The sequence below is a fragment of the Ovis canadensis genome, chromosome 3, assembly GCF_042477335.2.
Source record: "Ovis canadensis isolate MfBH-ARS-UI-01 breed Bighorn chromosome 3, ARS-UI_OviCan_v2, whole genome shotgun sequence".
NCBI classification, from domain to species: domain Eukaryota; kingdom Metazoa; phylum Chordata; class Mammalia; order Artiodactyla; family Bovidae; genus Ovis; species Ovis canadensis.
In genome coordinates, this window is record NC_091247.1 from 219,558,369 (window position 1) to 219,584,225 (window position 25,857).

The following is a 25,857-nucleotide window of genomic DNA, read 5'->3' on the forward strand; positions in this document are numbered from 1 at the left end:
TGATAAGAAAATTGGAAACTTATTGAAGGATTTAATGACAAGTGCCATCATCTGTCGATGCTTTATCAAGATTACCCCCATTGCTTTCTTTAAAATGGACAGAAGAAATGGAAAGAAGCTTAACTTGATGCTGTTGTAATAATCTAGGTTCTAACTAGACTGGAAATGGAGTGAAATGGTAAATTTGAGGAGTATTTTGAAGATGGAACAGTTAGGATCTGCTCTGGAAGGTGGCAGGAGATGAGGATTGGGGAGGACTTGAAGGAGACCCTCTGGTGTTTGGCTTGAGCTACCAGGAGGCTAGTGCCCTTTAAGGAGATGGGCAAGACTGACCAGTCTTCAGAAGAGGGACCAGGTTAAAGAGAGGAAATCAGGAGTTTTGTTTTGGATGAGGTAAGTTTGAGTGACCCGGTAGACATCTGTATAGCGTCAAACAGGCAGTGCTGGGCATTCGCCAGCACTGCTGAGATGGAAGGCACCCATGTGCCTTCCCTGTGGTCACTTGGGCTATCCCAGGGGACCTGGGAAGTACCGGCTGATTCAGAGACAGTCTCAGAGTCTAACAGGAAAGGTTCGTAACCTCAGGGGGAATCTCTGGAAGATCCTAACTGTGGTGCTCTTCCACCTCCTTCCTTCTTTTCTGATCCTGAACTCACGGAAATTTGGATTAAAAAAATAGCTCTGTTTTTTGACACTGGTTAACCATAGACTACTTTGGACACTCATTCAGCAGCCTTACCCTCTTTTTCTTTCTGATCGTGGCCCCTACAAAACTAGAGGTGTCCATCGTGGGTGGCCAGGGGCCTGTGGTTCTCGGGCAGATGTTATGCAGAGGATGCTGTCAACACAGATGTCTCAGTAGCTTGTGCCTTGCGCACTGGACTGCTGTGACTTCTCCTTTTGAAAAGGGAATATTTCTAATCCCCTTATTGCATTGTTTAGCGTCTTGAAAATATGCTGCTGAGTCGTGTGGAAGAGTGACACACCAACCTGGGACATGCCAGAGCATCACCTGTTGTGATGGCTGAGGTCTCTGGGACGCATTGTGTGTAACCAAGTGCTCAGGGATGGGGGCCCTCCTGTTCCCCTTAGCTGAGGGCAGTGGGCTTCCTGGTCCGCAGGGAGACAGGAAGTGATTAGCATCTCACAAGGCTGGGGAAGTCATCTTTGCATGCAACTACTATACCTTTGCCACCCCTACCTTCTTTTGGGAAAATAGGAGGACACTTACTCTCTTTCTTGCTTTTTGTGTATAGGAGATGCATCGGAGATTTGAGAATGCCCCTGATTCTGCCAAAACTAAAGCTCTGCAAACTGTTATTGAAATGAAGGTAAGTGGGAACCTAATAAGGAACCTTACTGCATCAGTTCGCGCTTTCCAGTGATCACACTTTGATGTGTGAGTTTTAGAAAGTGGTACTTAGTTCACACACATTGTAGACAGAGAAGAAATAGTGAGACTTCATGAACACGACATATGAAAAGAGCTTCAGTTTCACTTCCCCTTGCCCAGCATTTCTTGGAATCAGCTCTTCTCAAACCTTTTGATCTCAGGGTCCCTTATTCTCTTAAAATGACTCATTTTGCTTGTTTTTAAGAAATTGTCTGCCAGGGACTTCCCTGGCGGTCTAGTGGTTAAGACCCTGCGCTTCCACTGCAGGGCACCTGGTTTGGATCCCTGGTTGGGGAACCAAGATTCTGCATGCTACGAGGCACAGCCAGAAAGAAAAAAAGAAAGGAAAATGTCTATTCTTCTCTCAAGTAAAGCTGTGCTGTGCTTAGTCGCTCAGTCGTGTCCGACTCTGCATCCTCGTGGACTGTAGCCCGGCCAGGCTCTTCTGTCCGTGGGATTCTCCAGGCAAGAATTCTGGAGTGGGTTGCCAAGCCCTCCTCCAGGGGATCTTCCCAATCCAGGGATCAAACCCAGGTCTCCCACATTGCAGGCGGATTCTTTACCATCTGAGCCATCAGGGAAGCGTAGAATTTCATGGAAAAAAGTACCTGATTCAGTTGGCAGCCCATTGAGTGTCCTGGGAGCCATGTCATACTCAGGACACAGCAGACGGGCCTGGCCCCTTCCCATTTCCTCACACAGAATGGTGAAAAGATGTGTGCTTAAGGGTTAAGCATATGAAAGTCACAATCAGGGACATTGTTAAGTAAGCCAGGGTTCTGAAAATGTTCTTTCTTCTTTGTCTCTTTTCCCGAGAGCGCTGACCCTGAGAACAGGCTGCCTGCTAGCACGGTTTCATGCTGTTGCCATTGTCCTGAGGCACCCAGTCTGTTGTCTGTCCTCTACCTTCATTGCACATATTAGCCCGGTGGAAAAGGCCCACAAGTCAGAGAATTAGTATGAAAAGAGTTTTGGCTTTTCAAAAGGGCTGGGAGGCACCCCCGGCTTCCACGGACCTCTGCTTTAAGTTACTGAGTAGTTAGAAATGTTTAGGCTGAGGGTAATGGTGCTTGGTGATGAAGAGCTTGCCTTCTGTGTGAAATCCCCTGGATTAAAAACCTGGCTTTATGTAATCAGCCGCATGATGTAGAACGGGTAACCCAACCCCTCTATGCCTCAGTTTCTTTACTAATAAATGGTGATGATACTAGTACCTATCCCATGGGCTGTTTTGTAGTTTAAATTCTTTAAAACAACTGAAACACTTTGAACAGGGCCTGGTACATAGTAAACATTCAATCAGTGTTGGCTGCTGCTGCTATTAACACTTTATATTAACAGCATATTCTTTCTTACAAGAGCTGAAGACTCCTATAGACAGGGACCCTCCCTCCTCTCCTTTCTCCCTCATCTCTGTTTCTCTTTTTACCTTCTTCATGTCCCCTAAATAGTTTAATGCAGTATTTTGCATTGTGTACCTTCATTTAATATTTGTTGATGTGACATGAATATTTAGTTTTTGGTATATAAACAGTTCTGTGTAAATAGATGCTTCTCAAGTACAGTTACGATAGCGGTTTTCTTAGATGATTTCCTCTTAAAACTGTTTATATTGTATACATCTGTATTCTTACTGGGGAAAGAGTTTTCCAGACAAATTCCAAATTAGTGGATTCTGGGTTCTTTGTAGTCAGACAATTAATAGTCTTGAACATAATCTTATAAAGAGCCTTTAGGAAGGTTGGACTGCATTCTCATGTTCCCCAGTGGTTATTTGTGCATATTATTTACCGAGCCCGTTGGAACCTAAGAGTGAAGCATGTGGCAGTGCCCACATTCAGGGAATCATCTTGCTTGCCTTTGACAGCACGGAAATGCAGTGGATCTATTTTAAGTTGTGTTAACCTCCAGCCATTTTGCTAAGAAGCAAAAGACGGAGATTCCAGTGGCCCAATGGGGTCAGGTGGATGTTATATTGAAATCACAACTGAAGACACTGAGATGTAGCTGAGGCAACTTTTGAAAAAAGGTTGAGGATTTGGGAAATTTAACAAGGAGCAGAGGATTTCGGTAGGCTCAGTTGATTATTGTTGCGAGACCCAGGACTGGGGAAGAACAGAGTAGTAAGATGGTAGAGAATTTATTTATCTAGTTATAATCTGTTCTAAAACCTCCTTTGGAATGACTGTCCTCAAATAAACCCAGCCTGAGGCCCAGTCGCCCTGGTGCCAGAACTAGTCCAGCATATCAGGCACGGCAGGAGCTCTTTCTGGGCAGTCAGAGCTGGAATCTTAGTCCCTTCTGTGTGATCCTGTGGTGCGTGAAATGGCAGTGAGGGTGCTGATCCAGTCCACAGCTGCCCTTCAGTGTGTGTTGGGATTCGGGGAGAAGATGGGAAATGTGTCCTGGCCAGGGGCTTCGTAGAGGAAGGGGCTGCTGATGTGCGGGGCCAGAGTTCTCAGCTGGAGGCTGTTTCACTTGCGTGGCACCCAGTGGAGCTAGAAATACGCCCCCTCTCTCTGCTTCCCCTTTCATTGCCGCCCAGGCTACTGTCAGAGGAGAGCCATGTATCCCTTTCTTCATTGGCAGGTTAATTACATGCCTGTTTCTATTATTGTAGTTATTCTTGAGGGACAACATCTTGATCTATCCAGGAAGATTTATAGTCACCTTAATTTTCAGACAGTGCATTTGAAGTCGTTTATCTATTCTTTGTGAGCTGGGGTAATTTTAAACAAGTAAATCAAAATCCTAGTTCAAGGAGGCTTCCCTTGTGGCTCAGTGGTAAAGAATCTGCCTGCCAGTGCAGGAGGCAGGGGTGCAGTCCCTGGTCTGGGAAGATCCCACGTGCCATGGAGAAACTAAGCCCTGTGCTGCAGCTCCTGAAGCCCATGCTCTGCCAGAGAAGCCACTGCGGTGAGAAGCCCGCACGCTGTAACTAGAGAAGCGCCCCTGCTGCCACCAGAGAGAAGCCCGAGCAGCGGTGAGACCCAGCACAGCCAAAAATACGTAGAGTACCAAGAAGTAATGGCAGTGTTACCTATGTCAGTCAAATATTAAAAAAATCCCAGTTAGGGTTTAGAATGTCTTTGATTGTATTAATACAGTATGTTTAATTTTTAACCAAATGTGAGTTTTATTTGAATAGTTTTGTAAAAGAAAATGTTTGTTGTATTATTTTTAAAGGTACTTCAGTGCAAATCAGAGGAATTCAGCCCTTACCTCTCCCCTGAACCTAAAGATAGCTAGTTATAACTGTCTAATGATAAATCTTTTAATTAACTCTTATCTGCGTGCTTCCAGATAGCAAGGAAAGTCAGTCATGACAGCCTGGAGGTAAAGTGAAAAAACAAGTCAGTCTCAAAATTTCTTCCTAAAGGAATGGTTTCTCAGAATTTCCAGATAATTTAAAATAAAGCTCTACTTAATTTATGCTCTTTAAGGTCTTTATTTCATAGGTGAATAAGCATATGCAACTATCAGTGTAAAAATATCTGTTCTTTGTTGTAGTTTTTCTGTAACTTACGATAATCTAAAGTAATTTGGGAATAAGCTAGGTGCTGTGACAGACAAACCAAGAAAATGGTAGAGAAGGTATTGTACTGGGAGGTGGATATTTGTGGTGAGGCTGATTTACAAGGACAGTGATACTTCTTTTTAAAAATGACTATGAAATATTTCAAACTCATGGTGAAGTTTAAAGAATAAGTAAGATTACTAACACAGTAGCACTCCCCCTTGTCTGTGGGGAGTATGATCCAAGACCCTCAGTGCATCTCTGAAGCCACAGATAGTATAATACCGTACCTTGTATATTCTGTGTTTTTCCCTGTACATTCCTTGGATATACTTTATAAACTAGGCACAGTTATGGGATTAACAGTAATAATAAAATGGAACAGTTATAATGGTATACTTTATGAAAAGGTGCACGGTCTCATCCTCTCTCGGTATCTTCCTGTACAACTCTGACGCTGTCTCCGTCTAAACGAAGTGCTTACCATGCATGGTAGCCTTAACTTTGCAGTTTGAAGCACAACAGCAAAACCAGCACGAATTTCTTTTTCCTTCATCACAATTTCGCTGATGGAAGATTCATTTGTACTGTAGATCTTAGCAACCTTAGCATATGAATTTTTTTCCTTAGTGAGAACTTCCATTGTTCCAGTTAAAAGAAGCATCTTATGGCTTCTCTTTGGCTAGTCTGAGCTGCCAGCTCACTGCGCTTGTGCTGTGGGTCACTTGAACACAAGCAGTGTGATGCCAGGACAGTCCGTCTGATGACCAAGACTCCCACTTGGTGACCAATGGACAGGGATACAGTGGACGAAGAGATGACTCATGTCCTGGGGTGACAGAGGTGTGAGACTTCATCATGTTGATCAGAACAGCAGTATGCAGTTTAAAACGAATGAATCATTTCTTTCTGGAATTTTCCATTTGATATTTTCAGACCACAGTTGATCTCGGGTAACTGAAACCATGGAAAGCCAAACCACAGAAAGTAAAATTGTGGATAAGACAGGTCCACTGTAGGGTAAACTGCAACTGTTGATGTAATTGACAATTCATCCCTTTGCTTTTCTGCAGTGGGAGGTTATCAGATGTTTGTGATTGTAGATAGTTGGACACATTACTGTCAGTCTTCAAAACCTTACTCTTCTCCCTACTCCATTGGCGACAGAGATAAACCTTTTCAGGTTACCAAGTAAAATGATAGTGTTACAATCTGGAAAGGTTTTCCTGTTAATATCACAGATGTTTTCACTAGAAGTTTGCTGACCATAAAGTGCTTAGAAACTTCAACTAGTTGTCCATTGCTTCTGCCTCTTTCATTAATACTGTTAGCTTTAATCAGAAGGGCACAGAGGAAGGAATTTGAGAAAAAAACATACTATGTCCAGGAAGGATATATTTCAGAAGCAGGGCATCTCTTGTAGCTTTTCTACATATGTGTTGATCTTGGTTAAAATTCACATTGTAAAGACCGGCTTGTTCAGCCTCGCTGATTTTTCGTGAAGACGTTAATGTCTCAATCTTGCGTTGCCCTCAGGATTCAAAAATCTCCTCTATGGAGCGTGGGCTCCGAGACTTGGAAGAGGAGATCCAGATGCTGAAATCCAACGGGGCTTTGAGTACTGAAGAGCGAGAGGAGGAGATGAAGCAAATGGAGGTGTACCGGAGCCATTCTAAATTTATGAAGAACAAGGTAATGGTGTGAGATACCTGATTTTTAAAAGGGGAGGGGGGTTGAAAAACTGACATGTATTCCTGCCTCTTTAGTGATGATGATGGACCTCACACTCCTTTATCAGGCTTCAAGGAAGAATACTTGAAACATAATTCCTTCAGACAAAACTTTCCCAGTATTAACGTCAGAATTACTGATGTTGTATGGATATTTCAAATTTCACTTAAAATTACTTGTGTGAGGCTAGGTGTGTATTATCATGGTTTAGCGCTTCATGTCTGTCAGTGCTTCTGAGGCAAGCAGAATTACATCCAGATGAGTTTTTCTCCCTGTATGAGACGTCACATTCTCTTGTGAAACAGTTTGAGTCAGAACACTAAAAGGCTGAACCCATCCCTCTTTTTGCCCCCCTGAAATGACTTAAATAAAATTGCATCTTCCCTTCAAAACACAGTTCCTTAAAGGAAAGTCCTTTGCGCTCCCCTTTGGGGAAGAGCCGTGTATATCAGGTTTATTGTTCCCCACATGCGCTTGGCTGTATGTACAGTAAGGAAGGCTGAGACAGGTCAGTCTGCATTATAACCTGTCACAGTATTCCTTCCTTAGATCCAAAGGCACTTCGTTTGATTTTCTCAACTATTTTAGGCAAGTTGGAGGATTTAGTTTATTACTGTTATCAGTTTATCAGGTTTGTGGTGTTTTAATTAAAGATCATAATTTCAGTTATAAAATGTTAGCTAGAATATAAGCATCCCCCAAACACCACCCCCCAATATGCCAGGGTGTCAGTTCCCCAGTTTCTTAGAGGTGGAAACTGTTCCTCTGTGGTACAGTTTCTGGCTTCTCACCGTGATCCCCATACCTGCATATAAGTCAGTAGAATATTCCTCTGTTATCCTAAGAATCTGTTATGTGTGACCACAGCCAGTTTCATGTAACTTCCAGAACTGAAAAATCCATACATCCAACGTTCTGTTAGCTTGATTTGTCCCTCTCTCTTGAGAACAAAGTAAAATATCGTCTCTGCTTCCCGTTTGTTGGTTAGCACATCCAATCCCTGAAAAATGCCCTGTGAAAAGAGCACACTCATCCAGGAGTCCTTTGAAGTGGGAATTAGCGGAACCAATCTGATTGTGTTCTATGAGTTATTGTTGTTTCCAGTTCCTGCTCTGGCTCAAAAGCAGGTAAGAAGATGACCCAAGTTGACACCGGAGTGAAAAGGAATAACAATGTCGTGACAGGTAGAGCAACTGAAGGAGGAGCTAAGTTCCAAAGAGGCCCAAGGGGAGGAGCTGAAAAAGAGAGCGGCTGGTCTGCAGGCTGAGGTCTTTGCCGTAAGATCTACCCTTTGCGTGCCGCGGTCCTGCGGCGGGACCTGCGGCTGGCTCTGGGTGCTCCCCTCTCCCTCTGTGGTCGGCATTTCTGCCCGGCGCTGCACTAACCAGCCCGCGCTGCTCTTTAACCGACTCCTCTTCCCCCTCTGTGTGCCGTGAGCCGTGCGCTCTCCGGAGGGCCTGTCCTTGGTTCTCCATCGTTGCTCTGTCACTGCGTGGATGGCGCTTCAAAGCTTTTTTCCCCTCGGCTCCTTTCCTGTCACCAGACACTTGATGTATGTGGACGGTCTCTTTCTCTTCTTAGGTACAAAGAGTGTGCAGATGCTCTAGGCCCACAGCCCAGGGTTTGTTTGAATCTCACTTCTTGAGTGACGCGCTTTACCCTCCTAGGTAGACATCGCCTCTTAAGTCCCCGATAGGTGATTTTTGCAACACATTTTACTTTTCTGTGGAACACATGTCTAGGAAGTGGTCAGCTTAACTTATAATTATCTAGTAAATTAGTCTCCAAATCTAGTTCCATCTCCTGTCTAGAGAAGTTGGAATTCCACTTCAAACTGTGATAAAATGATTATTTAAAAAATAGCTAACACTTGAGTATTTATTATAAGCATTTTATAACCTACTAAGTTAGATATAGGTAGATATATTATCAACCCAATCTATAGATGAAGAAACTGAGAACACATAGGGGTGCTCAGGATACTCAGCTAGTAAGAGGCAGTTTGATTTTTACACAAGCCCTCTGGTGCCAGGACCTATGCCAGTAGGGCCTGCACGCCACTGCCCTGAGCTAGTCGGGCACACATTTGTCTCACAAGTGTCAGGGGAAAAGATGCATTTGAAAATAATGGTAGGATAAGACTGGAATGCAGCATTTAAAAAAACAAAAACAAAACACTTGTGCTAATTTGGTGTGTTTGCTATTTATTTATTGACCCCTTTATAGTGTAGATAGAAAAGTGAGATATTTTGTCTAAAAGGGTCCAGTTTGGTTTGTGGTAACCATGAATTGTCCAGAGGAAAAGCTGATCTATAACTTTTTTCCCTCAGCTATTATTAATATCTTTTTGTGTCACACAAGAGGCTGAACATTCCATACATTTTTTTCTTGTTTGTTTAATCTGTACACAATATAGTGGCACAGGTTTGCTTTCTCCCCATCTTACTAATTAGGAAACCAAGGCTTAGAGAGGAAATTATTCTAGAGGACACATCTATCCTTACTTGGGATTGACTGCAAAGCCTTGTACTCCTAACTTGTCTCTTTTTTTAACTTCTTCTTTTATATTGACGTATAGCTGATGGATACTGTTGCGGTAGTTTCAGGTGAACAGCAAGGGACTCAGTCATAGGTGTATACATCATCCATTCTCCCCCAGGTCCTCCTCCCATCCAGGCTGCCACATAACGTTGTATGCTCTTAACTTCTAGGGAAATTTTGTGCTTCCAAACTCTTCTGTTTAGAATATTTTCTTCTCTTTCTCAGTCTTTATGGTCAGTATAGCATTATTTGAGGATTATTTAATAATGCAGATGAGGAGGAGACTGAAATTTTTATGTTTATTTTTGATCACATGGTCAGAGGTAGCTGGAAATTTGAGTAATCAATAAGCCATGGGTTCTTTTTGTTGTTATCCAATTTTTTTTTTTTTTTGGTATTGGGATTAAGCCATAGGTTCTTTAGCTGATGAGGTGGGAACCTTACTCCTCTATATTCATTCATACAACAAGTGCATTTTTCATGCCTTCTGTTTGTTAGGGATGGGATAATACAGTGTGTGTTTTTTTGTCGGTAAAGGGATGTTGTGAAAGATGCTATACCACCAGTACGTGGTGACTCTTGGGCACCTTGCTGGATTTCAGGGTGGAGACAGCTGCTGTTGGCAGTTATCTTCCTCTGATGTCAGTCGTATCAGCCAGTACTTTGCATTGAGTGAGCTCACAGGAATACTTGTTGAATGAATGAATAATTAGATTTATAAATAGAGATTTCATGAATATGAGGAAAATGCTTGACTTCTTGCTGAAACAGAAGAGTAAATTAGAAATTTATTTTTAGTGCCCCTTAAAAAAGTCTAATTTTAATTACAGTAAAATTTATTTCATACTTTCTCATGGGAAATTGTTCTCAACTGCTTTGGCCCTAGTGCCTAAGATTATTGCAGCCGAAATAGTTTAGATACATTCGACCTAAAAAAATATATTTTTTGTTTCCTCAGTGATACTGTGATTACTGACTTCTTACCAAGTTTATACTTCGAGTAATTAGTCTGTATTTTAGTGCATGAATGCCTTGCCCCAGGCAGTAGACATAATGTAAAAGCAGATGTCATTACTGTCAAGTTGGGTTACATTTAGAATAAAAGACTGAAAATTCTTAGAAACACAGGAGAATGTAAAGGAGATGTTTGAATTGAAATGTTTTCTAAGTCAAGGTGGGACTTCTCTGGTGGTTCAGTGGTTAGACTCTGACTTCCAGTGGACAGAGCACAAGTTCAGTTTCTGGTCAGGGAGTTGAGATCCCACGTGCCATGCAGCACAGCCAAAAAAGAAGCAAAATTGTTCACTGTTCTGTCAGTTAACCAAGTCGTTGGGCTTCCCTGGTGGCTTGGTATTAAAGAAGCTTCCTGCGAGTGCTGTAGGCACAGGTTTGGTCCCTGGGTCAGGAAGATCCCCTGGAGGAGGAAGTGGCAATCCACACTCCAGTATTCTTGCTTGGAGAATCTCATGGACAGAGGAGCCTGGCAGGCTACATACAGTCCACAGGGTCGCAAGGAGTTGGACAGAACTTAGCAACTAAGCAACAGACATGTCAAGATGAGAAAAATCTGTGGGAGGGGGTGAGTGGCACCTGTTGATTTATGGATTGCTCTGTCAGAGTAATTCAACTTCAAATTACCCATATAGACTCTTACAGAGTGAGATTTTATGCATTTTTTATTTAGGTTATATACTTTTATCCATTTAGTTCATATGACATGTTGTAGGTGATACAACTTTGTAGGTGGAGTATTTTTTTTAGGTCAGTATCCCTAACTCCTCAAAACAATAAGATTTTTTTTAAGTACACTTATAATACCTTATACCACTAAAAGTGGCTTTTTGAGACAGACTTCATGTAAACTTTCATTTCAGAACGAAAAAAGAACTGCAGTAGCAGCTTTTGAGTTTAAATAGCAGTGCTAGGAAGTTTCTTTTCTCTCTCTGTATTACAGCTACACTAATCCTGCTTTATGATTTGAAGTTTATTATGACTTAATAAAATGAAAACTGTTTTAGTCATGATCAGATGCTTCTTGTTATCTCATCATCATCTAAGTGAATTGGGATTTTTCGTGATCCATTCCTTTTCTAAAGGATTTCAAAAGTTTAGGAGACAATAAATGAAAACTGGGAATTTTCCTATTAGTTGAATAAGCTTTGATTTTGGGGGTGGGGGTGGTCATCTAAGATTAGATGATGCAAAAAGATGAATTGTGCCCTGTCCTAAAATTAATGCTGCATATCTCAACCTGGATCTGTCCGAGATTCAGATTAGAAGTTCTTGGTTTTATTTCTTTTTTCCTTACACTGTTTTATTTTTCTTCTCTAGATTGGTCAGGTGAAGCAGGAGCTGTCCAGAAAGGACACGGAACTGCTGGCCCTGCAGACAAAGCTGGAAACCCTCACCAACCAGTTCTCAGACAGCAAACAGCACATCGAAGTGCTAAAGGAGTCCTTGACAGCTAAGGAGCAGAGAGCTGCCATCCTGCAGACAGAGGTAAACGCGTGCTAGGGTCTGCAGGGACACCGTTCCTGGGCACCTTGGCACTTGGGTTACTTCTTCACTTTTTGTCGTGTTGAGGATACTGTTATGAGGGATTCTATAGCACTATGATCAGTTATTGCACTAAACTATAATCATCTTGTTTCTGTCATTCTTGGATCTAACAAATTAAAAACCAGTGCAGTTTACATATGTTTTTGATATTTCTAAGTATACTTTAGGACTTCCCAGGTGACTCTGTGGTAAAGAACCTGCTTGCCAATGCTGGAAAGTTTGACGCAGGTTTGATCCTTGGGTTGGGAAGCTTCCCTGGATACGGGAATGGCAACACACTCTAATATTCTTGCCTGGAGAATTCCAAGGACAGAGAGGAGCCTGGCGGGCTGTAGTCCATGGGGTTAGAAAGAATCAGACCTGACTGAGCATGCACACATGCAAGTATAGCAATGAAAAGCTAGTTGTAAAAGCGTTTGTCCTCACCCATGGTAAACCTTGCAGTCATGAATGACCATGAGCTTGGGCAGCCTGTGTTGGGTTATTAAGTGTCCTTAATTTTTGGTACTATGAATAGCTCTAAGTATGCAAACTGTGGAATACAAAAATGTTCAAGATTCATCTCATTTTGAACTGCAGATTATTAGATATATGCCTTCACGTCCTGTTTGAAAATAGGGTTATCATTTTTAGAAATCTTAGAAGGTGACCTAGGCTGTCAGCCTAGATTTAGGTAAGAACATACTGAATAATTTCATACAGATGAGAACCTGTCGTATTTGCAGTGATGATGCTGTTTGGATTTACTGTCTAAAGGAAAATATTTTCTAAAGAGCTCAGTGACGTAGAGAATGTAGGTAGGAGTAGGTAAGCAGTTCTGCTTTCAGTTCAGTTCAATCACTCAGTCATGTCCAACTCTTTGCCACCCCGTGGACTGTAGCACTCCAGGCTTCCCTGTCCATCACCAACTCCCGGAGCTCACTCAAACTCATGTCCATCAAGTCGGTGATGCCATCCAACCATCTCATCCTCTGATGCCCCCTTCTCCTATCAATCTTTCCCAGCATCAGGGTCTTTTCCAATGAGTCAGTTCTTCGCATCAGGTGGCCAGAGTATTGGAGTTTCAGCTTCAGCATCGGTCCTTCCAAGGAATATTCAGGACTGATTTCCTTTAGGATGGACTGGTTTGATCTCCTTGCAGTTCTCTTTACAGAAGAAAAGTCATGTAATATGGATTAAGGTTTTGTTTTAAAGAACTGGATAATCAACAAAGGTATAGTTTAATGAGAAAAAGGAATGGGTAGTAAAAAGAATGCAGAAAAATATCACAGACTCAGAAATTCAGTATCTTCAAGTGAGGAGGAAGAGAAAAATGACCCAAATATTTCACATAATATGCTATTTTTATACTGTGGGATTTTGTTGAAAATGAGCGATTTAGATGGTGTGTTGATAATTTTCCTTACAGCTTGCTTAGGCCTTTTCTATTTTGATCATGTTTCATTTAGTCATGGCATCAGCTTCCTACCTTAGAGGCGTGTTTTGGGTATGAATACAGCTCTGGCATCAGCGTTACCAAGTTTGACCACCAGCAGCAGGTGCAGATTCTGACCTGTTGCTTAAGTTCTTTGTGCCTCGTTTCACATCTGTAAGGTGAAGAGGAGTGCCGGCCTCATTAGGTTGTTAACATTAAGCCAGTTTATTCACGTCTGGTGCCTGACACATAGTAAAGTCTTCGTACATCTAGCTTTTGGCATCATCATAGTTCTTATAATACTGTCAGCTAATGTATGTAAACTGCTAAAACAGTGAGAGAACGTGGCCACTTTCCATTGGCATAAATTTTATGTGGAAGTTCTGCTGTTTACTATTTTATCAAGCAGAATTAAGGTTTACTCGTGGAATTGCAGGTACAGAACTACCTGGAAAATGTAACCTGCAAATTTATTAACTTGCATGCATGTTAAGTCGCTTCAGTCGTGTCCGACTCTGCGATCCTATGGGCAGCAACCCACCAGCCTCCTCTGTCCATGGGATTCTCTAGGCAAGAATATTGGAGTGGGTTGCCATTTCCTTCTCCAAATTCTTTTAATCAGTTCAGTTGGAGAGGAGCTTTATTAGAAGAGTTTTTCACATCAGTACCTGGTTGCATGCAGTACTATGAAAGAGTCAGAAGAGGGCACCCTTGCCTTAGAAGTGAGCCTGCTTCCAGGCTTGCTGCTGTGATAGCTTTGGATGGAGGTGGCAGGTGTGCAAACCAGAGTCCCAGGCAGTTGGTTAGTGATGATGCAAACACTTAAAAGCTTGTCACAGTCTAATAGATGACATCTTCCCCTTGGCAATTCATCCTTCTCTTTGTACCCCTCTCAAATAATGTTCTCATTAGCTGGGTCTCAGACAGATGGGCTTGTGATTGGCTTCTTGTACCGTACAGAACAAAGACTGTGTTTGTGGTCATTCTTGGATGGTTTTTATATTTGCTTTTAGCCATTGGGGGAGTAACTGAGTTTCAGCAATTTACTCCCACAAGTTATCAGGACAACTGCTCAAATATAAGTGTCTCATTCTGAACAATAACAGTAGGAAAGCCAGCTTCCTTTTGAATTGGGGTGATTTTGTGAGTGTTATATGCCTGTTTATTAGGATTTACTTTTTTTTGTAAATTACTCTGATGACACTTGACACTTTTTCCAAAGCAAGTTTCTCCTGTTGGATCCCCTAAAAGTCAGTTTGAATCAACTGTTGAAAAGTTCTCATCTCTTTCTGTAATTATTAATATTTCTTTTGCTCTTATTTGGTCTTGTGTTCCTCTCTGAAGCTATCCTGGACTTTCATCTGGCTCTCAAATCACTAAAGCCAGGGATTGAGGTCTTTGGGGGCAGTGTGTATTAATAACACCCACGGAATTGTTCCTGTTTTTGTGAACACCTCTGTTGATCTGTTAACCTCCACAGAGCTGGTCTGGATTTAGTAACATCGTGGTCAAAAGCCTGGGCTTTGAAGTCAAACCTTGGTTTGAAACACAGTGTCCTGCATTTATTAGTTATGTGGCCTTGGATGAGTTATTTTACCTCTTTCCTCTTCCATTTTTTCATAGGTCCATGAAATTAATAATAATGCCAATTTCTTAAGGTTGAAATATATGTTTAATGTGGCTAGAATAGTTTTTTAATTATGATGCGCTCATCTGAATTTGGAGGTTAATATTAAATATCACTGGGTTAAAGTATTGCCATTGGGTTTTTTTAGACTATACGTTTGCAACCCCCTCCTACCCTTGTACAAACAAACTGGAATGACACATCTCTGCCTGTGGTCTTCTTGAAGTTTCTCTGAGCTCTTCAGCTTTTCATTGGGATGGGGTGTCAAACGAACTCACTGAGTTTGTTGAAATAGCCTTTTTAAAAGGTCTGTTTGTGTGTGGTGTTGGTCTCCTGGCCTGGTGCCCTTCGTTCATCCTCCTTTCTAGGTGGAGACAGTGGGAGAAGTGGTGACAGGAGGTTATGCTATGATCTTGGGCAGGTCACTTCGTGTGGGCTTTGCTTTTTTTGCAGTGTTAAAATTAGGAGTAGTTTATTTAATTTTTAAAAACCTTACAAAATACTGTCAAATACAGGAAAAATGCAGAAAATAACATAATAGACATCACTCAGATTTAATCTGCATTAATGTTTGAACACTTTTAAAGGTCTTTTAAAAGCAAAGATTCTTTAAAAAAAAAACAACTCATTCTAAACGGAATATTCAGCGGAATATCTGATTTAAGCAGAAACGTTTGTTAGAATCTCAGGTTTTTAAAACTGGTTGGGACCAGGAATAAATATGTGGGTGCTGTTGTTGGGGGGGTGGTGGCTAAAGCCTTAGGAATGAAGTGATTTCTCCAGAGGAAGCTGAAGGGAGTAAGACATAGAGGGAAATGACAGAGGGTCCAGTGAAGAACAGGCTTCCCAGGTGGCGCTAGTGGTGGAGAACTCACCTGTTAATGTAGGACCTGGGTTAATATAAGAGATCTGGGTTCAATCCCTGGGTTGGGAAGATCCCCTGGAGAAGGGCATGGCAACCCACTTTAGTACTCTTGCCTAGAGAATCCCATGGGCAGAGGAGCCTGGTGGACTACAGTCCATGGGGTTGCAAAGAGTCAGACACCACTGAAGTGACTTAATCACGCACCAGTGAAGAACATTGAAAAGGCGTGGTCGGAGAGTTGGAAGCAGAATGAGTCCTATAACTCCAAGAGGGGAATTATAGGAGATACACCATTGTTTCCATGCAAATACTACTGTGCTCTTAGGTAAATCTATTTATTGATATAAAACAGAAGAAGGCTAAGATGGGTTGAGATTATTATTGGTGTTTTTTTTTTGGTGGGAAGGGAGTTGAGATTATTAATAGTTTTGTGATCAGAAATAAAAGACCAGAACAGCAGGGTAGCTATTTTTCTGTTCACGTCCATTGGTAGAGAAAGTCCTGCAGAGGAAAAGCCTCCTACTTTTGTTGAAGTTGGCATAACCTGCTTGCCACAGACCTTGATGCTTGGCAAGCTGGATAGATGCTGTTCCTCCAGCCCAGAGGACATGAATAAACAAGGCATTATTCCCCCTGCCAAGAATGGTGTTAGGGTGATGACTGTGTATCCTGCTAATCGCTGAGGGGTTTCCCTGAATATGCTTTTTGTGTGTGTGTGTGTGTGTGTGGTTTGTGAAATATGGACCTCACGCAAAATTACACTATGAATTTAGTTCAAACCAAAAGATCAGTGTAGAATTCACAGCGATTAATCTAGTAGTAGCAAAGTGGTTTTTGTGGTATTTTGTATCTTAGATCTCCAGACCAGCACATTTAAATTCTGCGTTGCATGGAAAAACAGACCAAGATAAAGTGTACACAGGTGACTTGACTTGAAAAGATCATTTAGTGATTAGGGTGTATGTGGGCGCGGGTAGTTTGTGCCTAATCTTTGGGATATAAAATATTTTTAATATCAAAGCTGGCATTTCCCACTGCAGTAACACCAAAAGTGTGTGTCTATAACAAGAGTTTTCACTCATTACCTTTCTCAGTCACCAGTTCCTGTGGGTCTCATACCTGACATTCCCTCAGAACAGCACGCAGGGTTTAGTGAGTGGTTAGCACAGGCCCACCTCCAGGTCACTTAGCAGAGTCAGGGATCTGATGCAAAAATACAGCAGGGCATCTAGGTGCTTTTCGCAAAGCAGCAGCACTCTGAGGTCTCACGGTTACTGTCCTCAGAACTCTGAGGGCTTTCGATAATACTCTTGCGTGGTTGGCAAGCGCGTACATGACTACGTGCAAGAAGGTTCAGAAGTGTGAGGGTAGAATGAAGAAAACTGGTTAATTTAGAAGTAAAGGTTTGTGCAATAAACATGACTGCAAAAAAACAAAACAAAATGATGTGAGGCTGTATTTGAAATGATTGCTCAGGCTGGGGAGAGAAATAAAACCACAATGGAGGTGGATAACAAAAAGGGTGATGGGTCAGAGGTTATGCTATGAACAAAGAATAGGCTTAGCAGGCGTAGAAGAAAGAGCTGAGTTTCAGAAATAAGATTTTCAGAGTTTGAAAGTTCTTAGGTGAATCTTTGCAGAATATAAGAAAGCTTGCCGTGTATCATTTATTAAACCAGAGGAAAGTTACAGATGAGGGAGTGTTTATTGAGGGGACAGTGGAACTTGTGGTGAAGAATTATAAGTGAGACCTGAAAAGATGGCTCCCCAATATCTGGCTTTGCAGCCCTGGTGGCATTGAAGTGGTTGAAATAGAGATTAGCAGAGTGAAATCTTTTCGTTTATATGTTTTTCGTCTCCAGCATGGTTTAAGATAATTCATAAGTATATGATGGTTTATCTATAGCAGTTTCAAATGAGACTAGTTTCCTAGGAAATTTTCCTCAATATCTGTTGAGCAGTAAATGCTACTACACACACACAGTATTGATACTCAGATACCATATCATTTTTATATAATGTTAGTTTTTTGGGGTGTTTTTTTTTTGCTTTGTTGTTCAGTTGCTAAACCATGTCTGACTCTTAGTGACCCCATGAACTGCAGCACACCAGGCCTCCCTGTCCCTCACTATCTCCCAGAGTTCACCCAAGTTCATGTCCATTGAATTGGTGGTGTCATCCAACCATCTCATCCTCTGCCACCCTCTTCTCCTTTTGCCTTCAGTCTTGCAGGGTCTTTTCCAACATCAGAATCTTCTCCAGTGAATTGGCTGTTCACATCAGGTGGCCAAAGTATTGGAGCTTCAGCTTCAGCATCAGTCCTTCCAATGAGTATTCAGGGTTGATTTCCCATAGGATTGACTGGTTTGATCTCTTTGCTGTCCAAGGGACTCTCAAGAGTCTTCTGTAGCACCACAGTTGGAAAACATCAATTCTTGGATGTTCAGCGTTCTTTATGGTCTTTTTTTTTTGGCTAATAACTAGTTATTTATTTAATTTATTTTTAATTGGAAGATAATTGCTTTACAGTGTGGTGTTGGTTTCTGCCATACATCAACAAGAATCAGCCATAGGTAAACATATGTCCCCTCCGTCTTGACCCTCCCTCCTTAGTGTTTTGATATGGTATAGTTTTGATATATTATTGATATTATGGTTATAATGCTATTACTTCCGGATGTGTTGGTACTTGGGCAGCAAACTTCAGCTGTATAGTCTGAGGGGCTGGTGGTAGACTTGCTTGGCCTCACAGATCTCTGCGTGTGTGATGACATTGTCAGCTGCCGGTGGGTTGTAGTATCTGATTCGGCAAGTGTCATGTTTGGTGGAAGTTACAGTTTTCTTTCTAGTTTTAAATTTTCTAAAGCAGTGTGGCATCACTTGGGAACTTGTTAGAAATATTGATTCTTGAGCCCCAACCTTGCTGGATTAGAAACTCTGATGGCTTATCCTGGCATTCTGTTCAAATCTTCCGAAGGATTCTAATGCACATAAAATTTGCAAAACATGATGGATCATACCTGCTTTTATAGAAGTAACAAGGCTCAGCCTTTTTAAAACAGTTCTCTATCTTGTCCCATTTATTCAGATCTATTTCTCTTGATACCATCATAATTTAACTGATGTAAAATTTTTATTTCATTATGAAAGAACTCACAAAATTTTAGAGTTTAATTTCTAAGTAGTCATGATTACATTCAGAGTGGTATGTAGCCTTTCCCTTCTCCAGAAAGTGAAAGTTGCTCAGTCCTGTCCGGCTCTTTGCGACCCCCATGGATTGGTTCTCCAGGCCAGAATACTGAAGTGGGTAGCTTTTTCCCTTCTCCAGCAGATCTTCTCAACCCAGGAATTGAACCGGGGTCTCCTGCATTGCAGGCAGATCTTTACCAACTGAGCTATCAGGGGAGCCCCGTTATTTGATTCTAATGTAAGCTTACTATGAAAATATCACTTGGGTAACGGCGCACATGTATTGGGAAGGAATTACATTCTGTTCTTTTCAGTTATTATTGTTTAGTCATTAAGTCATGTCCAACTCTTTGCAACCCCCATGGACTGTAGCCCACCAGGGTCCACTGTCCATGGGGATTCTCAAAGCAAGAATACTGAGGTGGCTTGCCATACCCTTCTCAGGGATCTTCCCAGCCCAGGAATCAAGTTGGAGTCTCCTGCATTGGCAGGCGGGTTCTTCACCGCTGAGCCACCTGGGAAGTCCTCCTTTTCAGTTAATCACTTGTAAAAATCTCAACACTCGTAGGTGGATGCTCTGCGGTTGCGTTTGGAAGAGAAGGAAACCATGCTGAATAAGAAGACAAAGCAAATCCAGGACATGGCTGAAGAGAAGGGGACGCAGGCCGGGGAGATCCACGACCTCAAGGACATGCTGGACGTGAAGGAGCGGAAGGTCAACGTTCTTCAGAAGAAGGTGAGGTACAGGTGTTCTGAACCCAGGGCCCTCTACCTTGTACCCACATGCTGTCAAAGTCTGTCTCTCATTCCTCTGTTGATACTTTGGCAGGTAGGAATTGAAAACTGTTGTTGAAGGAGGTAGGTTGTTAAAACTGCTCTGCAGATTCGGTTCTTAAAATTTCCAAGTAAACACTGTCTGGTATCTTCAGGCGTATTCTCCATGTTGCTGTTTGTGCACAGTGCCTTGTAAATCGCCCAGTAGTTTGTACTGGCATCCCTCTGCCTCTCCTGGTCTTCTGTCTCATACGGCAACTGTGGTGACATGTTAGTGTAGTCATGGGTCGGGTGCTTGCTGTTCCATCCTCGGGGTTAAGAGGACTACGGTTTTGAATAGAGACACGTGCTACTGTACTGACATGTAATGTGCATATCTCAAGGAAGAGAAGACTTTCTTTCCTTTTTTAGCTTAATCACTACTGGGAAAAGGTTAACACCCTATAATCAGTCAGGAAAGTACTATTGATCATCTGCCCCTCCCACATTTAGCTTCATTAAGGCTGCCTTTGAGGTGACAGAGTACGCACTGCTGTTTATTGTTCCTTTCCATTGAGGGGATGGATGAGAAGTATTTGATGTTGTCCCAGTAGCAGCAGCAGCAGCAGTTCATTTTTAACCTCTAACCATAGCCAGGGAAGATAATTCACCTTATTACACTTCAAATTCAGCTTTTCCTTTGTGTACAGAAGACTGTGTTTAGTATTTGTCCTCTGTTACATGAGTTTGGTTTTCATCTGCTTTCGAGTACACATAAAAGTTAGATCACTCTAAATAGTTGCCTATGATACGTTGTTAGTGGATGCTAATTTGTTGTACGTTTTTGCTAGTTTTAAATTATGAAAGTAATATATGTTCAAGGTAAAAAAAATTCAAGAAGTACAAAAACATCAGAAATGAAATTATTTTTTCTCATTCTTTGGCCCTGTCAGTGCAGCTCCTTAGATGTAACTTGCTGTTAATTACTGTATACTCTTTTATTAAATATCTGGTTATATATATGGGCCTGTTTGTGTCACCTTTTTTTAAAAAGACAACTGGGATCATACTTTTTTATTCATTTGTTTGTGTCTTTTTATCTCATTGTTTTTAGTGTCTGCATGGCCTTCAGTGTCTTACACCATAATTAACTGATGCCCTATAGCTGTGTCAGTAGATATTTATAGGGTTTTTTCCCTCTTATTTATATATTTGTCATGACAGCATAACGGATAGCGACATGAATACACCTCATTCAAGAGTGATACTGTGTGAATCCAAAAAAAAAAGGATGCCCAGTTTTTTACAAAGCCTGTGGCTTTTTTATATTCAGATGACTTTCTTCACAGCTTCATCAGACAATTGTTGCCAAACCTGTAAAAATTTCCATTGACCTCGTAGATAATTAAAAATCTCTACCTTCCTGCTTAATATTTCTTTAAATCTGAGTGCATTTCATAGTTTTCTTTGGGAACCTACATGTTCCTGTCATTTTTACATTTTCTATCATGGATTAATTTTTTCCCATGTTGAACTGGCCTCTTTACTCATGCTTTCCAAAATATGTTTTGTCTTTTTCTTCTTTGTTTCCTTGGTGGTATTTGTCTTAGAATTTACACGTCAGACTTAGTAGTCCTTTCCTCTGTGTCCTCTGAATTTTGGGGTGTGCTCAAAAAGCCCTTATGCCCACCAAGGTTATTAAGTAACTCACACACGCTGTCTTCTGGTTTGTTTAAAGTCTCTTTTTTCTTTACATCTAAAAATTATTTTATAAAATTTATGTATTGGCTGTAATGATTCAGCTTTTTGTTCTTATATGTGGCCAGACAGCTGTCATTATAATGTTTATTAAATAGTCTACTTTTTTTCTTCTGACATGAGATGCCACAAATAAATTGTCCTATAAATCTGGGCCTATTTCTGGCCTGTTCCATGTATCTGCCTCTCTATCTGTCCCAGTAGTAAGTTTTATTAATTATTGCACTTTTGTCATGCATTTAGTGTTCAGTAAGGTTGTTCTGCTTTATTCTTTTCCTTTTTTTGTAGCAATTTCTGACTTTTCTCACTTGTTTTTTTCTCCTCATGAACTTGAGAATCATTTTGTCAAATCCCTCTCTTCAAAGAATAGGTTTATGACTTTTCACTGGAATGTGATGTCTTAGAAATCAAGTTAAGGAAATTTCAAGGGGGTGATGATTAGCCTTGTCAAATACTGCTGATGAGGTAAATAAGATGCAAACTGAGAATTTTCCATTGGGTTTAATACTGCAAAGGTCCTTTGTAACCTTGATTACAGCAGTTTCATGGAGTAGGGAAAGTAAAATTTGTGTCTAGTTTTCCTAACCTCTGTATTACTTTTAGCAATGTATTTAATTTTTATGTCTGAATTTAACACATTTTAAAAGTGAAGCAATGTCTGTTGACTACTTTCTATGAAAAATACTTAGTGTGTTTATAATCACCCTTCCTGACTTTTGCTGGTAAACTGTGTTGTCTTTCACTGTGTCTTTTGCTGGTAAACTGTGTTGTCTTTCGCTGTGTCTATGGTACTTTTCATATTTACGTTGTGTTCCTTGTTGAAGGGAAAGAACTGTCGTTTCTCTCGTGGTAATTCACATTGTGTAGCCTTCATTTCTGTTTCAGTGAATTTAATGTTTACCTCTAGTTGTTGCACCATAGCCTGCCTTGTTTCCAAGGTTTCAGTTCAGTCGCTCAGTCATGTCCGACTCTTTGCGACCCCATGAATCGCAGCACGCCAGGTTTCCCTGTCCATCACCAACTCCTGGAGTTTACTCAAACTCATGTCCATCAAGTTGGTGATGCCATCCAGCCATTTCATCCTCTGTCGTCCCCTTCTCCTCCTGCCCCCAATCCCTCCCAGTATCAGAGTCTTTTCCAATGAGTCAACTCTTCTCATGAGGTGGCCAAAGTACTAGAGTTTCAGCTTTAGGATTATTCCTTCCAAAGAAATCCCAGGGCTGATCTCCTTCAGAATGGACTGGTTGGATCTCCTTGCAGTCCAAAGGACTCTCAAGAGTCTTCTCCAACACCACAGTTCAAAAGCATCAATTCTTCAGCGCTCAGCTTTCTTCACAGTCCAACTCTCATCCATACATGACCGCTGGAAAAACCATAACCTTGACTAGATCGACCTTTGTTGGCAAAGTAATGTCTCTGCTTTTGAATATGCTGTCTAGGTTGGTCATAACTTTCCTTCCAAGGAGTAAGCGTCTTTTAATTTCATGGCTGCAGTCACCATCTGCAGTGATTTTGGAGTCCCCCAAGATAAAGTCTGACACTGTTTCCCCTGTTTCCCCATCTATTTCCCATGAAGTGATGGGACCAGATGCCATGATCTTCGTTTTCTGAATGTTGAGCTTTAAGCCAACTTTTTCACTCTCCTCTTTCACTTCCAATGTTTACATTTCTTTTAATTCTTGGTTCCCCAAGAAATCCTTTGAACGCCTTTCCCAGAGTGGACATAAGTGCATGCTGTTGACCATGCGTTTATATTACCTTGTTATATTTCGTAATTTAGTTATTTGAGAGATACAGAAAACAGAGAGAGTAACATAATAAGTAATTGTAGTTATTCGTCTTGGGAAGTAAAATTTCAAATACAGTCCAAGTTCTTTGGCATACCTTTTCTTGATAGTATTCCCCTCTGTTATCTCCCAGAAATAAATACTTCCTTTGGTGTTTATGCATGCACCCATACCTTAGGCCAGGATAGTGTGCTTTTGTGCAACTTATGTATGTATTAAGAAAATAGATGTAAGAGGAAGTACACATGGCAGATAAATATGAACAGTTACCCATTTACCCACACTGTCATCAGGGGAGTGTAAAGTAAAAGATTAAGGAATCATTTTATACTTACCATTTTAAGCTATATTGGCAAAAATTAAGTCTTACAATATCAGGTATTGGTAAATATGGCAACTGGATTTCTTTGTCATGCAGTGCTATTGGGCTTTTAGATATAGCTATTTTGGAAAGCACTTATTAAATGTAAAGGTACCCTGCCATGTACATATACTTTAGATGAACTCCAAGTAGTAACCTTGTTTGGCCTGAGATAAAATGTAAACTGAGGAAACACTGTGCAGATATTCACTGACAGAGCTTAGTGAGTGAGTTGTGGCGAAGCCACACGGTGGGACAGTACCATTCGTTTTAGGGCAGGGAGTATCTGTGGACACGGGAGTCTCCTTGGCTCCTGTCCTTCCTGAGGACATCTGTAGTCGCACAGTCACTGCGTTCTGTTGGGCTTCTGGTCGTCCCAGGCATCCTCCGTCGTCTTCACTCATGCTGACAACGTAGCACCTTCTGCTGTGCGCCTGGTGCTGTGCTAATGAGCACACAGACAAGACGTGGCTCCTGCTCTCAGACTCTCAGAGCTAAAGAGGCTACTACACGAGTGGCGTACGTGGGCACAAAGCAGAGCATTTCAGATTCGACCTTGCGTGAGAGTAGTCTGAGAAAAGTCACAGCGGCACTGTCTTGAAGATGCATGACGTTTACTCAGCAGAGGGGGAAGGGGTGAGATGTCCCAGGCTGAGGGAGCGCTGTGAGTGAAAAAGGCAGGTCGTGTCCTTGCCAAGAGGCTCATGTCCCAGAATGGCACCTCCATTCTTCATACATTTGTAATCGGATTGTTAAAAATTTCTGGCAGATCTCTAGCTCTGAATGCTTCCCTTCCCCACCCCCACCCTCACCTTATGAACTCTGTTAAGAGTCTCTGGGAAAGTTATTCCCACTTCTTACATCATGAGAAGCTTTTCAGTGAATGCATTCATCTTTGTTATCCTGTTACTTTATTTAGGAAACTAGTAAGTAAAATTCAACTTTTATTTCCCCTGGCCCCGAAGATTTTCCGTTAGAAACTTTAGAAATTGATCTGCAGTGAGATATTAAGCATAACCTTTTAGGTATTGGGTTGGCCAAAAAGTTTATTTTGGTTTTTCCATAGCATCTTAAGGAAGAAGTAAATTGAGCTTTTAAGCCAACCCATGGAACTTGAGATATTCCTGAAGACATGGCTTAATTCTACACAACATTTAACCTGCTTGGCTTCTTGATTTAGACACTTATTCCATAAGGAAGAGGGAGATGGTAACTCTTCTTTCATCATCATCTTGTTCTTGGCATCTGCATTCTCTGGTCATCTTTTCACAAATATTACTTATAACCATTTATTTAAGTAATATTTTAGCTATTTTGATATTTAAGGAGAATACCAGGAAATAATGTATTACTTTGGCCTATTAAATACACGTTAAACTTTGTTTTTTGAGAATAGTAGCAGCTGTGGTAATGGCTGGATTGTCCCACACTCTGGACGGGTTTGGGCTCGTCTGGACCATCCTTGTTCGTTGGCTTCTCAAGGCAGGAATACTGAAGTGGTTTGCCATTCCCTTCTCCAGTATATTCTCCAGGAATACACAGAAGAACTATACAAAAAAAAGATCTTCATGACCCAGATATTCACAATGGTGTGATCACCTAAAGCCAGACATCCTGGAATTCGAAGTCAAGTGGGCCTTAGGAAACATCACTACGAACAAAGCTAGTGGAGGTGATGGCATTCCAGTTGAACTATTTCAGATCCTGAAAGATGATGCTGTTAAAGCACTGCATTCAATATGCCAGCAAATTTGGAAAACTCAGCAGTGGCTGCAGGACTGGAAAAGGTCAGTTTTCATTCCAATCCCAAAGAAAGGCTATGCCAAAGAATGTTCAAACTACCACACAATTGCACTCATCTCACACACTAGCAAAGTAACGCTCAAAATTCTCCAAGCCAGGCTTCAACAATACGTTAACCAAGAACTTCCAGATGTTCAAGCTGGATTTAGAAAAGGCTGAGGAACCAGAGATCAAATTGCCAATATCTGTTGGATCATTGAAAAAGCAAGAGAGTTCCAGAAAAAGCATCTGCTTTATTGACTATGCCAAAGCCTTTGACTGTGTGGATCACAACAAACTGTGGAAAATTCTCTAAGCGATGGGAATACCAGTCCACCTTACCTCCGAGAAATCTGTATGCAGGTCAGGAAGCAACAGTTAGAATTGGCCATGGAACAATGGACTGGTTCCAAATTGGGAAAGGAATGTGTCAAGGCTGTATATTGTCACCCTGCTTATTTAACTTACATGCAGAGTACATCATATGAAATGCCAGGCTGGATAAAGCACAAAATGGAATCAAGATTGCTGAGAGAAATATCAATAACGTCAGGTAGGCAGATGACACCACCCTTATGGC

The 25,857-nt window shown here is 41.4% G+C and overlaps 1 protein-coding gene across 13 annotated transcripts in view; it reads left to right on the plus strand.

The window, feature by feature from the left end:
* Positions 1-25,857, plus strand: part of ERC1 (ELKS/RAB6-interacting/CAST family member 1) — a 272,710-nt gene that overhangs the window by 67,806 nt on the left and 179,047 nt on the right. For 7 of the 13 annotated variants that reach the window (XR_011256198.1, XR_011256197.1, XR_011256201.1 and 4 more), the window contains exons 4-8: positions 1,257-1,331; positions 6,447-6,602; positions 7,826-7,909; positions 11,514-11,681; positions 19,405-19,572. Coding sequence is in view for 7 of the 13 variants with exons in the window: in XM_069585925.1 (XP_069442026.1) it covers positions 1,257-1,331; positions 6,447-6,602; positions 7,826-7,909; positions 11,514-11,681; positions 19,405-19,572 (651 nt within the window). In the remaining 6 variants the exon portion in view is untranslated. The remainder of the gene's footprint in view (positions 1-1,256; positions 1,332-6,446; positions 6,603-7,825; positions 7,910-11,513; positions 11,682-19,404; positions 19,573-25,857) is intronic. The other 6 variants (XR_011256200.1, XR_011256199.1, XR_011256202.1 and 3 more) reach the window with 1 other exon arrangement.